General features: G+C 42.4%; 1 protein-coding gene across 1 annotated transcript; it reads right to left on the reverse strand.

The window, feature by feature from the left end:
- Positions 1-1743: 1743 nt before the first annotated feature.
- Positions 1744-11403, reverse strand: LOC136428126 (testis-specific serine/threonine-protein kinase 1-like). The gene is made up of 9 exons (XM_066417430.1): positions 10996-11403; positions 9928-10044; positions 8752-8951; positions 7081-7136; positions 5965-6124; positions 4379-4509; positions 3618-3760; positions 3207-3357; positions 1744-2421 (listed from the first exon to the last, which is right to left on the reverse strand). The coding sequence occupies exons 1-9, from the start codon at positions 11332-11334 to the stop codon at positions 1790-1792; spliced, it is 1929 nt and encodes a 642-aa protein (XP_066273527.1). The 5' UTR covers positions 11335-11403; the 3' UTR covers positions 1744-1789.
- Positions 11404-12752: the final 1349 nt, after the last annotated feature.

Below are 12752 nucleotides of genomic sequence, written 5' to 3' on the forward strand. Positions count from 1 at the left end.
GTTATCCATTTACCCTATCGAGTCTTATGTAGTATACTACATATATTGGCCGATGGAAACATATGAAGAATTCAGGGAAATCACGCTTTAGTGACTAATTTCTGTTCACCTGTCTTTGTAACGTAAGTCAAAGTTTAAAACTTGCGACAGGCATAAAAAGGGGCATTGCGTGAGATAGAGACATCTTGGATAAACTTTGCCGCTTGTTTCGTGCTAGCCTTGATGACAGGTACAAATCGACGGCAAACTCTGATTCAAGAAACGCGTTTTTCACTATGTAAATACAGTGCTAAGTGTGTTTTTTGGATTTGCGACAGGGTGTTTTTACGGTCTCAGACCAAAACCTTGCGCTGTACGATCAAAAAACAGCTTACCAGGAGAGTAAAAAGGCTACTGGTTATATTTCTAGTATCTACTGGTGACATTAAACCACCAAAGTCAACGTTAAAGCGTAATTTAGTAATTTGCTATGCCGATATTCTCCTGCGACATCAATTGCACACGTTTATGAAGAATGGGTGAAGAACGCACTCGATGAGACAACAGAGACATATTTTGTTCTCTTCAAAACAAGGTAAGAGATGTCCTTGTAGTTGGTTGCAACTAGTTGGTTAATATGCTTCGGTCCCATTTCTAATCCAGGGCCCGGCCGGGCTGCTTGTGGTGACGAAAAAAAATTATATATAAGACCACAAAAGACACAAAACTTAAAGAAATTACTCCTATGCATGTATTGTATATCTTGATATATATATATATATTCTATTTTTCGTTTTCGCAAGCAAAGCAGTGGCCCCGGATTGGAAATGGGACCGAAGCATAACTGGGAAACCCGGTTCAACCCGTCTTTTGGAAGGGACATAAAACGGGGGTCCCGTGTTCAAAATATACCCTGCCACTGAAACAGGAACTTTAAACATACTGCCATATGTGCCAGTAGGCATTACAAGGGTCTGAAGGAAGAAAAGACAAGGCTACTAGCTATACGGAGGACTCCCAACATTTTGTATGGGTATCATCTGTTCAGTCAGCTAAGTCCTGCAGTTTGACTCAAACAATTATGTACATATCAAGAACAAGTCAGTCTGCTTTGAATTCTTTATGCACTTTCCAAATCTTCGTCGCACTGTTGTCATAACACATTGCTCTTACTTGTTACAGTGAATATGTTGTCCAGTCTTAGAGCCGACTTTGCAATGTTGCGTTGTGTTAAAATGAAACCTTGAGAGGAGAAAATTTTCTATAAGGATTGAAGTTGTAGCTTGATATTAAAATTTGAGTTTGCAAGATGAAATACTAGTACATGTAGTAATAGTGGCAAGATTGCATTGAAAACAACAAGAGTATTACTATGAAATAATATGTGAGTGTATATTGGTGGGGACTTTCTGCAATAGACAACATATTCTAAGGCCTTAGGAAAGAAATGTTGTGTTTCCGGTTAACCGACCGATATAAATTTTTCAATATGGCACCCGAGGGATGAAATTCAAAACAGATTTTCGATATCGCACAATTAATGTAAGAATGTGTAGTCAACATTGTATTTCTTCGTTTAGTTATTGATATACGTATTTTCTTGTACAATGTGTATGTGATTACAATACGTCAAAAATAGCAGTGCACGATTCGTTTTAGTTTTACATTACAAAAATGTATTTGTTGGGTGACGAATTTTTTTTAAAGGAAAAAAGAGAATCCTTACCTCCCCACCTTAAGTATTCAAGATTTAAAGCTAGCGGAAACACAACATTTCTTTTCCTTGGCCGGTTGTAAAATGATGTTCAGTTCACAGCTTTCCTTTAGTGTTCAGAGGTGGTAGTAGCCTTCCCCCGAGATACTGTGCCTGTTTGGCGTACAACACTATGGGTTCCAGACCAGGATCTCTGCTAGGAGGTACCCTGACTGCACCAAGCCTGCTACTTCCTGTAGTACTGGCCACAATCGGTGTCCAGTGGGGGGTAAAACCAAGTCTAATCTTCGCAGGCCCTTTCTGTTCGTCTTTGACCTTGTTCTGTCGCTTGACGGCTGCACGGACCTGAACTTGACCATTTGGAGTCCTACGCTGGCCACGTAATGATATGCTGTTGCCAGATTTTGACGGTTGGGCAGTTCCTTTGTCGTTCGGATAAGAAGAAACTGTGACTCCTCTCGTGCCTGACTTTGTGTACGACACGGTAACCGCCTGCCGCCTGGTGGGAGAACCAGTCTGATCTCCCCGGTCTCCTGTGGGCTGGGAGGATGGCCGCTTGACCTTGACCCTGAGAGCCCTCTGATGGCCACAGCTGCCCGGTGTAGAACGGCCTGCTCTGTAGGGTGATGCTGTTTTCCTGTCCCCCAGTGAGTGAGGATCATCTGGCTGAGGGCAGCTGGGGGATGGGAGAGGCTTCGGTGTCTCCTTCCTCTGCAGTTCTGTCTGCCCTGATAAGACATTGAAGTGACTCATTTGTAAGACATGACAAGATTGGTCATAGTGTGAGTTAGTCATTGGTGATGATTTTGGTTTTTGATACTCTCCGAACAGATGTTTGGCTTCGGCTTGTCTTTGGCGTCTTTAGGCATTTTCATTGGGCTTTCTATTTGTGAGGTTTTTCTTTTTGGCTTGCCGGCAAAAATGAAAACCTGGCAAAATAGAAGGACGTAAAAAAACTGCACCTGTGTAAAAAAACAAACTGTGTCACCTGGAGTGTGCACCCGTGTAAAAAAAGAACACCTGTGTCACATGGAGTGTGCACCTGTGTAAAAAAACCCACCTGTGTCACATGGAGTGTGCACCTGTGTAAAAGAAACTCACCTGTGTCACATGGAGTGTGCACCTGTGTAAAAAAACCCACCTGTGTCACATGGAGTGTGCACCTGTGTAAAAAACCCACCTGTGTCACTTGGTGTGTGGACCTGTGTACAAATCCACCTGTGGCATCTGGTGTGTGCACCCATACATAAACCCACCTGTGTCACCTGGTGTGTGCACCTGTACACAAACCCACCTGTGTAACCTGGAATGTGCACTTATTCACAAACCCACCTTTTATATGAACCACCTGCATCACCAAGTGTGTACACCTGTGTACAAACCCACCTGGTGCGTGCACCTGTAGACACACCCGCTTGTGTCACCAAGTGTGTGCAGCTGTAGACAAATCCACCTGTATCACCAAGTGTGTGTACCTGCAGACAAACCCGTAACGTAACAGTTTTTATCTCACCTGGAGGACGGCGTGTCCTGCCGGGACGCCTGTTCTGCTTGGTGTGCGGCCGGCGGGGAGGACCAGTCCGCGCCGCCCAACGTTCTTGCTCGCCTGCCTCGTCCAGCAAAGTCTGCTGCGTCTGATGATTCCGTCGCAACATCATCATTTTCTACATGGAGGAAGAAACTCATTTGACCACGCCATGGACATGTTCTATAGGGAGGGAAGAACTAATCCAATCACAACATGGGGAAATCATTGGACATGGTCAATAGGGAGGGAACAACTAATCCAATCATAACATGGGAGGAAAGAACCAATCAGATGACAACATCACTACAAGGAGGAAAGAATTCATCCCGCCACAACGCAGGAAAAAAGAAAGGAAAGAACTTGTTTTATCACAGTATTTTAAGACACGTTCCCAACCGTTTTATGATTTTGAAGTGTCGAAGTGATATCCTTCTCCTTCTGGTCATGTCCCTGGAGCCAGGGGTGTTGAAGAATGTGTGCTGCACTCGGGCGTTTGGTCCAGTCTTGTACCAAGATGCTGTAAGCTACGTCCATGGCATCTGAAATAGAAACAACATCACATTCACTCTAAAGCCTACCAGGTCTACATTGTGGTACATAATCTGGTACCCATTTTTACCCCTGGGTCGTGTGAAGTGCCTTTCCCAAGGACACACCGTCTTGCCAGGAACGCCAGGATTCAGATATCTCGGTTTCGTGTCCACTAGCTTGCCCCCCCCCCCCCCGGCCATTTCACGCCACAACATTGGAACAACAGAGTCTGAAGTTGAGCTATGAAGGTATGAAGGGTATGGAAACATCCATATGAAGTGAAAACTCGCAGATCATCAGTTCAGTTTCGGTCCAACGTGTCCAACCGTTGACATGTGGTCTCTTCTGTGCTTTTCATCACATACTCGCAAAACAGGTATGTCACACTGTACTTAGGCCACACCACTTTAATTTCTTTTTATTCTTTATTTTAGCACCAAAAAAACATGAAAACAGAAGGCTGGGGTGAAAACTTGCACCTGACCCTGTTCACTCCCTAATACTGTGTGCACCAAAGTAAAACCTTTCCTCTGAGATTCTGTTTTCATGTTGTTTTTCCAATCTAGCATTTTTTTTACATTTCTTTTTATTCCGTTAACTAAGAAAATAAATTGGTGTGGCCTTACCAGCTGTGGTGTAGGGACTGAACTTGATTGGCTTCTCCATTTGTTTCAGCAAGGCAGACCCGTGGGACTTGCCACTGTAGCTGTCCTTGTAGGGGTGTTCTCCACACAGCATGGCGTAATATATCACGCCACTGAAACAGTAGATATATAACACTCGTTAATCGAGTACCTCACTGGATCGCAAGGTGGCGCAAATCGGCGCCAATTTTTTCACCTGAAACTGCGAGGTTGTTTTTTTTAATTTAGAAAAAAAATCGCATAATGGTGCAAAAAGGCGCAAAATAACACAAAGTAGTGCAATCACTGCGAATATCTTTTCAATGAATTCTAGTCATTGTTAATTGATGCTAATCTTTGTGTATTTAAATGATAATTATACTTTATGCACAATTTGGCGGGGTCTGACATGATGAACTACATTTATATGACATTCGCTTTAGATATCTACATACCAAAAATTATGACGATCCGTTAGCTCTTTCTTCAGTAATTCTCTTTCAAAGTTTGAGACAAAATCAGCTCCTGTAGTTTTAAAAAGACCGCTAGGGGGTCCAAATCTACATGACATATTTTCCTTCCTACGATCTATCTACCACTAAAAAATCATGACCATAGCATCTTCACACGATTTCAAAAGCGAAAGTTCCCCTGCAGTACCATACAATTGCTAGGGGCCCAAAATCTAATCATTTCGAGGTCTCACAAAGACCTACCCACCTACCAAATATGAAGACAATCCATCCGGGCATTCTTGAGTTATGGTCTTAAATTCCTGTGGACACAGTTCTGTGCAATTCCTAGAATATTTGCAAACTGCACACAATACTATACCATTTGGCTCGCCACTGAGGTGTCGCCAGAAACGCAAGGGACGTACTCAAAGACTTAAATACCATTCCATATGAACAATCAACTAGATCCTACATTGTTAAATACTTTGGTGTGAAGTGTACAACATTAACATGGCTTGAAAAGAGCGTTAGACGCCCAAATCCCAGGTTTTGAGCATGGAATGCATCACTTTTCAATATTTGTAACTTTAATGTATGACGTTCGTATTCATATTCGGAGAACAGACACTAAGACACATCAGGGACATATTCTGAAACAAACGCCTCCATATCAAAAATCAACTCGCTATGACAACATCAGACAGCATTTTACCACTAACTGACAGGTTTACACGCATCAGGCCTTTTACTGGGTAAACAGATGGAACCCCATTGAACCAAACATCAGAGAAATGAGTTAGAACAAGCTGCTAGGGAGCCCTTCACTACTGCTTCCTTACATCACAAGCTATCTGCCACCAAAATATCAAGACCGTAGCACCTCCAGGTCAAAAGATACAAAAACGGAAGTTCTGCTGCAGTACCAAGCTCACATACCAGGGGGTCCAAAATCGACCTTAAGCTTTGTCTCTCCAACACATACATTCATACCAAATATCATCTTAATCCATCAAGAGGTTTTTGAGTTTTGCTGACTACAATAATCCGGAAACACAAACAAACACACAGACACACAGACACGCCAAAACAATATCTCCATTTTTTCATGGAGATAATAATCTGATGCTAACTCACACGCTCCAAATGTCCGCTGGCTCGCCTTGGTACTTTTGTCCCCGGATGATTTCAGGGGCAGCGTACGCATAAGACCCACAGAAGGTCGACAAGTACAGGTACTCCACAGAATCATCAAAGTAGTAGTCCGTCCTTTCAAGGGTTGTTGCAAACCCAAAGTCTGTGGGGGAGCAGAACTTTATATGCTATATACCACTTAAAGGAAATCCAAGCAAAATCAGGGCCCGAAAATCGAATTTTGAAAGTCAATCTATTTTGTCATTTCTCATGATAAGTTAAAACATCACTATCACAATGTATAGCGACGTCCATCATGCAAAAAAGAGAACTCACTGAAAATCGTCGCCGGGGTTTTTGTAGGCTTGTGAAACTAAGGGGATCATCGTACGGTACGTTTTTGTGCGGTTTTAAAATGCTCAAAGTATGAAGTTATTACGGAAATATGCTTAACAATGTTAGTAAATGTCACTAGCAAAACGATTTCAGCATCTTTTTTATTTCCATTTTTGGCCCTAATATTGCTTTGGTTGCTTTTAAAGGAGTCCTAAACCCCAGGGGGGGGGGAGTTATTTTCCAATAGATGATAATTTGAGGAAGTAAAAATGAATACATTTTACAGTATACGATTAAGTACGCATCAAAAGCATTCAGTATTCTACTAAATTCCCCAAGTGACCCTCTATTGTCTGATTAATTGAATTAAACAAGCTCAGCCTATGGCTAAATACAATGTGTCTGACAAGGCCTGGTAAAAGTTAGGGTACACAAAAATTTCCGGGGCGATAAGAAAAAACTTGTCTTGTTATGTGTTCTTTTATATCTTATCAACAACTGGCCTTCTTTTTGGGTTTATCACCCCTCATTTATGCCAAAAATGTTCACGATGACTGAAGTGTGTATACGTATAGGAACTACATGGGTAGGGTCTGCACGGGTTTAATGAGTATCATATTGTTTAAAAAAATACATCTTGTGTAATTCACCAAAGGCACCCGCTCGGACGCTTCTAGTATCTTAGAATTGGTACCACTATGCAGATGTGTTGCTTGTGTGGAACTAGTACTTAGCTGACTTCTGTCCCAGTTGATAGAAAATTTAAAAAAAGAAATGATTTACCTGTGATCTTGACGATGTACTGTCCATCCAGTAAGATGTTCTCACATTTCAGATCCCTAAAATAGTCATAGCTTTAAGTACATGAATGCTGTATAAATTTTGTTACATTTTCTTCTCTTAAGGCTAGAATGAGAGTGTACCAGGTAAGCACTAATGTAACATGTATCTGCCTTGGGGCAGTTTCTTTGCTGTGCAATTCAATAACTAGATTTTCCCACTTTGAAAGTTTTAAGATGGAAGATCAGCCTGCTTTCTCGGACTGGGAGATTACAGTTTGTGCTGCCAACCCCCCTCCCCCCGAGCATGACGTCACGGGGACCCATGTAGGACGGAGACCGGGAGCGACCAACCATTGGCCAGATTTCTCGGTGGTCACCCCACACCCCAAATTGTTTCTGTAGAAGCATTCCGGAGACTTTTTCCTCTTCAGAATCAGTCTAAGTTCAGCGAACGCTGGGAGATCTGTGGAATGTTTGGTCTCTACTATTTTGAAAGCGGGTATCAGACTGGACTGCACAAAATTGTGTAAAGCCCCCGCTCACTGGACCTAGCTGCGGCACGCTAAACTAGATTTGTGTTCCCCTTGACTTCATAATGGGGATATCATTCAAAACGTACAAGTATGACCAAAAAGACAACAAAACACACAAAGCTTAAAAAGATTAGTTTTTTGTCGATGAAATTCGATCGGCCGCAGCGACGCCGCTATGCGCCAGCGTGCCGCGGGTTCAGTGAGAGGGGGGCTTAAAGTGGCAGAATTTGTCGCAATTTGTCGCCTGAAATTGCAAAATCTAAAACAAATTAGCAATTGTCGCAAAAGGCAGATGTTGTGGCACAAAATATCACTGCGAATCTTTTTTGATGAGATTATGACTCATTGCACATTGGTTTTTGAATCGGTCACAACACTGCGATTTGCAATAAAGTCATTTTGTATAGAAATAAAGCTTTCCGGGCGAGGCCATTTTGTTTGGCCCATGTTGTGTTTTGTTTGGCTCATTTTGGCTTTATGCACAAATGCGTCGCACGTCAGTATGACTGCAAGGGAAAAATTGGCACAAATTCGCACAGAGCTGGCGCAATTCTCTAGCGTAATTTGGCGCAGTCCTGTGAGATACCCATTTGGAGGCATCCAGAGCATTTTATGCGGCTTGATATTTGAATAAAAGGATGAATAAAAAAGCTCCAGCTCCAACTTCTAGTCATTCCTACACATAGTAAGTTTCAATAACACTTTACCATTACATATCGACATTAAAGGAGCATACTATGATAGGTACGATGTCGTTGTGTGGTACTGGTGACAACTGATAGAAAACCTAAGCCCTAATAGACAGATCCTGACTGTCCATCACAATTAGCGGTTCAACCAATGAGAAAGTGACTGCATGTCCGTCAAATATTTGCACTCTTATGTTTTAATTTTGCATTCCTACATTTTGACGGAGGTGGGTGGGGCTATGGTATCGGTCTATTTACACTAGGCGCGTGAAACTAAAAGATGCTTTTTTGTGCCGCTTTTGAGCACTTTTGATAAGAAATCTGCACGCAAATGTGGTAAACAGTGGCATTAACGTCAATTTCATAAAGATTACAGCAACTAGAATATTTCCAGTTTTCAAGCCTCATAAAATGCTCTGGGTGTCTTTAAGTTAATTACGTTCGCCACACCTGTGGACAATGCGTTGCTCGTGGCAGTAGTTTAAACCACACAGGATCTGACCGAGGAACCAGCGGACTATAGACTCGGGCAACCCCAGCAGACACCCCGCCCGCCACTTGTTGATGAAGCCCAGCATGTCTCCATTAGATGCGTACTGCATGACTAGATACATCCGGTCACTGGTGTCGAACTCATCATAAAGGCGAATCTGTACCAACAGAAAGTATAGATTAGTGACAAGGAGATTATCATTTATGCAAGTTGGGTTGTCATCGTAATACTAGTAATCCGTAATACTAGTAATTCAAAAAGTTCGTTATCACAGTCTTGGAATGTAAGAACACACACAGAGATGAAAGTAAGATAAACAAATGTTCTAATTGGATACACACGTTTGTGTGCGATTGGGCGGAGTGTTCAGTACCAAGGACGTCCACGTTTGTGTGAGAATGGGAGGTGTGTTCAGTACCAAGGACGTCCACGTTTGTGTGCGATTGGGCGGGAGTTCCGTACCAAGGACACACACGTTTGTGGGAGAGTGGGAGGAGTGTTCAGTACCGAGGACACACACGTTTGTGTGAGAGTGGGAGGTGTGTTCAGTACCAAGGACGTGCACGTTTGTGTGAGAGTGGGATGAGTGTTCAGTACCACGGATACGCAATGTTTGTGTAAAAGTGGGCGGAGTGTTCAGTACCAAGCACACATACGTTTGTGTGCGATTGGGCGGAGAGTTCCGTACCAAGGACGTGCATGTTTGTGTAAGAGTGGGAGGAGTGTTCAGTACCACGGACAGACACGTTTTTGTGAGAGTGGGAAAGGTATTCAGTACCAAGGACGTGCACGTTTGTGTGAAATCGGTTATGTTCTGTATCAATGGCACGCACGCCTGTGTGAGAGTTGGAGGAGTGTTCAGTACCAAGGACGCAAACGTTCGTGTGAGAGTCGGAGAAGTGTTTAGTACCAAGGACACACACGTTTGTGTGAGAGTGAGATGTGTTCAGTACCAAGGACACAAACGTTTGTGTGAGAGTCGGAGAAGTGTTCAGTACCAAGGACACACACGTTTGTGTGAGAGTGAGATGTGTTCAGTACCAAGGACAGGTGCGTGTCTATTAGGGTAAGGGAAGGACGTTCAGCACAAGGGATAGGTACACCAATGGAACATGTTTATACATACAACCTACCACGTTGTCATGAGCTGACAGCTTCCTCATGGCAGTGATTTCACGAGGCACAAACTTTCTTAAATACTCTTCTTCCTTCACGTCCCCCTTGGCCTTCAATATAATCTTGATTGCAACCTGAAAAACAAAAGAAATTAAGTATGCAAACACGTTATGCTGAGGGTTATTTTGTCTTTAAAGGTTGTTTTTGTGTATAAAACTTGAAAATCTTGAAGAGGTTTTGCTTGGCAAATTTCACAAAGCAGTCGTTCTACTAATTTTCTCTTCTCTATCTGCTTCGTGTCAATATAGTGGAAATAAACTCCCTTTGGCATAACATACCAGCTTCGAAGGCACGCAGCGTGAAGCAGCTGCTTATAAGAATATGTTTATTGCAAATTCATGCCCGTAGGCTAATTGCATGTTGACAACAATGTCGAAGTACAAATGTTAAGTAAAAAACATAAAGCATACATGTGATACAAGATCATACTATATTGCTAGTCTACAATAAGTTTCTATATGTAACTAATGGTTCTAATGCGGGGTTTGATTTCTTCTTTGAAAGCAGTGGGAAATAAAAAGTCCCACCTTTCAATGATGACTGGGTTGGAAGATTTCAAAAGGAATATGAGTTTCTGTGTATTTCTTAATCTAGAAAAGCTTTTAGAGATTTCGGATACTTTCGTGAATAATCTAATTCTTTATGTTATATTACACTGAACGACTTGTCATACCTAACATTTGCACGTCTAACTGTATACTCTGTTTAATTCTAGTGAGGGTGCTTCTACAGTATTCGATGGTAACAAATTCCAGTCTACCATAGTTCTAGGGAAACGGAGCACCTCATGCGGGTTTGCTAACTCTGATACTTGATGGGATGACTATTTGCTGTTCTTTCCTGAGCTGCGATCAGATGTGATTTTTGTGGCAGAGACTGTCATTCTCGTATAGGGCTGTTTAGCCATAGTCGATGCTGTAGGGCTGTTGTGAATTAGGATTTTACCATGGTCAATACTGGACGACGGAGGCCATATGTATATTAGATACTCGGCAGTGCCTGGTCAAACATTACTCCGTTCTTACCTTGTTATGACCCTCCCGGTGTAAGTCTGTCTCTACAGCCTTGTTGTTCATGAGAACTCCTGCCGTCACCTCAGCTAGTATCACCTTGGCGTAAGACCCTGCGCCCAAGTTCTTTCCTAACAAAATATAGCCATGTTGGCGGCACTCGAGAATGGCCGGGTCCAGGTTGGTCGTGGTGAAGAGAGACTTGGCTTTCTGATACAAGCTGCCCATTTTCCCTCGGACCGAGTCGACGGGTTTCTCTGGGCGGGGCGTTAGTGATATGGGCCCCGTCGCCATCGGATGGGGCTGGACCTTCGGTTCCCAGTTTAAACTAGTGAACTGACATCTACCCGTCATGGTGGCTGTGTTGTATGATGCCGACGATCGTGTCTACTGTGGAGTTGCTTGCCAACCGTTCTAGAACATGTCTTTACACAAACACACATCTTATGTCGTCACTTCGTTTTATAATGAATTGTAACGCCAGGCGTCGTAATGACTACGTCACAACCTGAGTGGTGTAGGTTGCTAGTGACTGAGTGTGATGTGTTTGTAGGTGTATTACTCCTGACATGATCCAACAACAGGTACTAGTGCCTCAATGTACTGTAGCTGTATCTTCTGCTTTGAAGGTGGTACTGGCACCAAACTGAAGTAGCAGATAGTTTGTGTGCACGGGAAGAAGTTACATAGGTTTGAGCCCCCTAGCAGCTTGTTCTAGAACTACAGGTGCGTTTTTGTCATGTCATAAAGGGGATAACTCAAGAAGGGATTGACGGATCGTCGTGATTTTTTGGTAAGTGGATAGATTTAATGATGATTGACACAGTTAAACGAAAATTATGCAATATCTAATATCTATCAATATCTAATTTGCATAATTGATGATGAAACTTTATAAACCCAATGCTTTCCATGATAGGACAGAGGAAGATTGACATATATAGATTATGGAAATGAGGACTGAATGTTCATAATCAACGAGAAAATAATATAATTCCATAGACGGTAAATGGCGGGAATAACTTTATTACATTCATTCAGCATAGCCATGTTCAGGATGCACATTATAAAAGATACGATGCTACTTATTCTTATCATTTATAAGGCTGCTACAAGTGATACAATATCATCTTTACTTACTATCAAGTTTAAGTTTTGTCTTGTATGTAATGATGCTACAAGCTTTATTCTATGCACTTATCTGTCACAGGTAGTTAGACGTACCAGTTGAAATGCCCAAGCACCTGCTGATAATCAACATGTTATATAATCTCTTTTTTACTTACTAGTTATCTCCACGAAAAATGGAGATATAGTTTTGGGTGTGTCTGTTTGTTTGTCTGTTTGTGTTTCCGCACCACTCCAGTCAGCATAACTCAAGAGCCTCTTGATGGATAACGATGATATTTGGTATGTGCGCAGGTGTTGTTAAGCCGAAATTCAAGGTCGATTTTGGGCCCCCTGGTATGTGACCTTGGTCCTGCAGCAGAACTTCAAGTTTTGTATCTTTTGACCTAGACATGCTGTGGTCTTGATTTTTGGGGGGCACATATCTTGTGATGTAATAAAGAAGTGGTGTAGGTTTGGGCCCCCTAGCAGCTTCCTCTGGAACTGCAGGGGCGTTTTTGTGAAAATCTTCTAAGGAGAATAACTGAGCAAGGGAACAACGGATTTCCATGATATTTAGTATGCAGGTAGCTTAGATAGAGATATACACAACGAAGTGCAAATTATGCTTATTGGGACTTAATTTGCATAGCTAATGAGGAAAA

The sequence above is a fragment of the Branchiostoma lanceolatum genome, chromosome 1 (genome assembly GCF_035083965.1).
Source record: "Branchiostoma lanceolatum isolate klBraLanc5 chromosome 1, klBraLanc5.hap2, whole genome shotgun sequence".
In the NCBI taxonomy this organism is placed as follows: domain Eukaryota; kingdom Metazoa; phylum Chordata; class Leptocardii; order Amphioxiformes; family Branchiostomatidae; genus Branchiostoma; species Branchiostoma lanceolatum.

Bases quoted from the DNA above. Each gene is read 5' to 3' on its own strand.
- LOC136428126 (XM_066417430.1), bottom strand. From the start codon at position 11,334: ATGACGGGTAGATGTCAGTTCACTAGTTTAAACTGGGAACCGAAGGTC. The intron at 7,137-8,751 runs GTGTGGCGAACG...TGACTATTTTAG, and splicing joins GAGCAACGCATTGTCCACAG to GGATCTGAAATGTGAGAACA. The intron at 6,125-7,080 runs GTAAATCATTTC...GCTCCCCCACAG, and splicing joins GTACATCGTCAAGATCACAG to ACTTTGGGTTTGCAACAACC.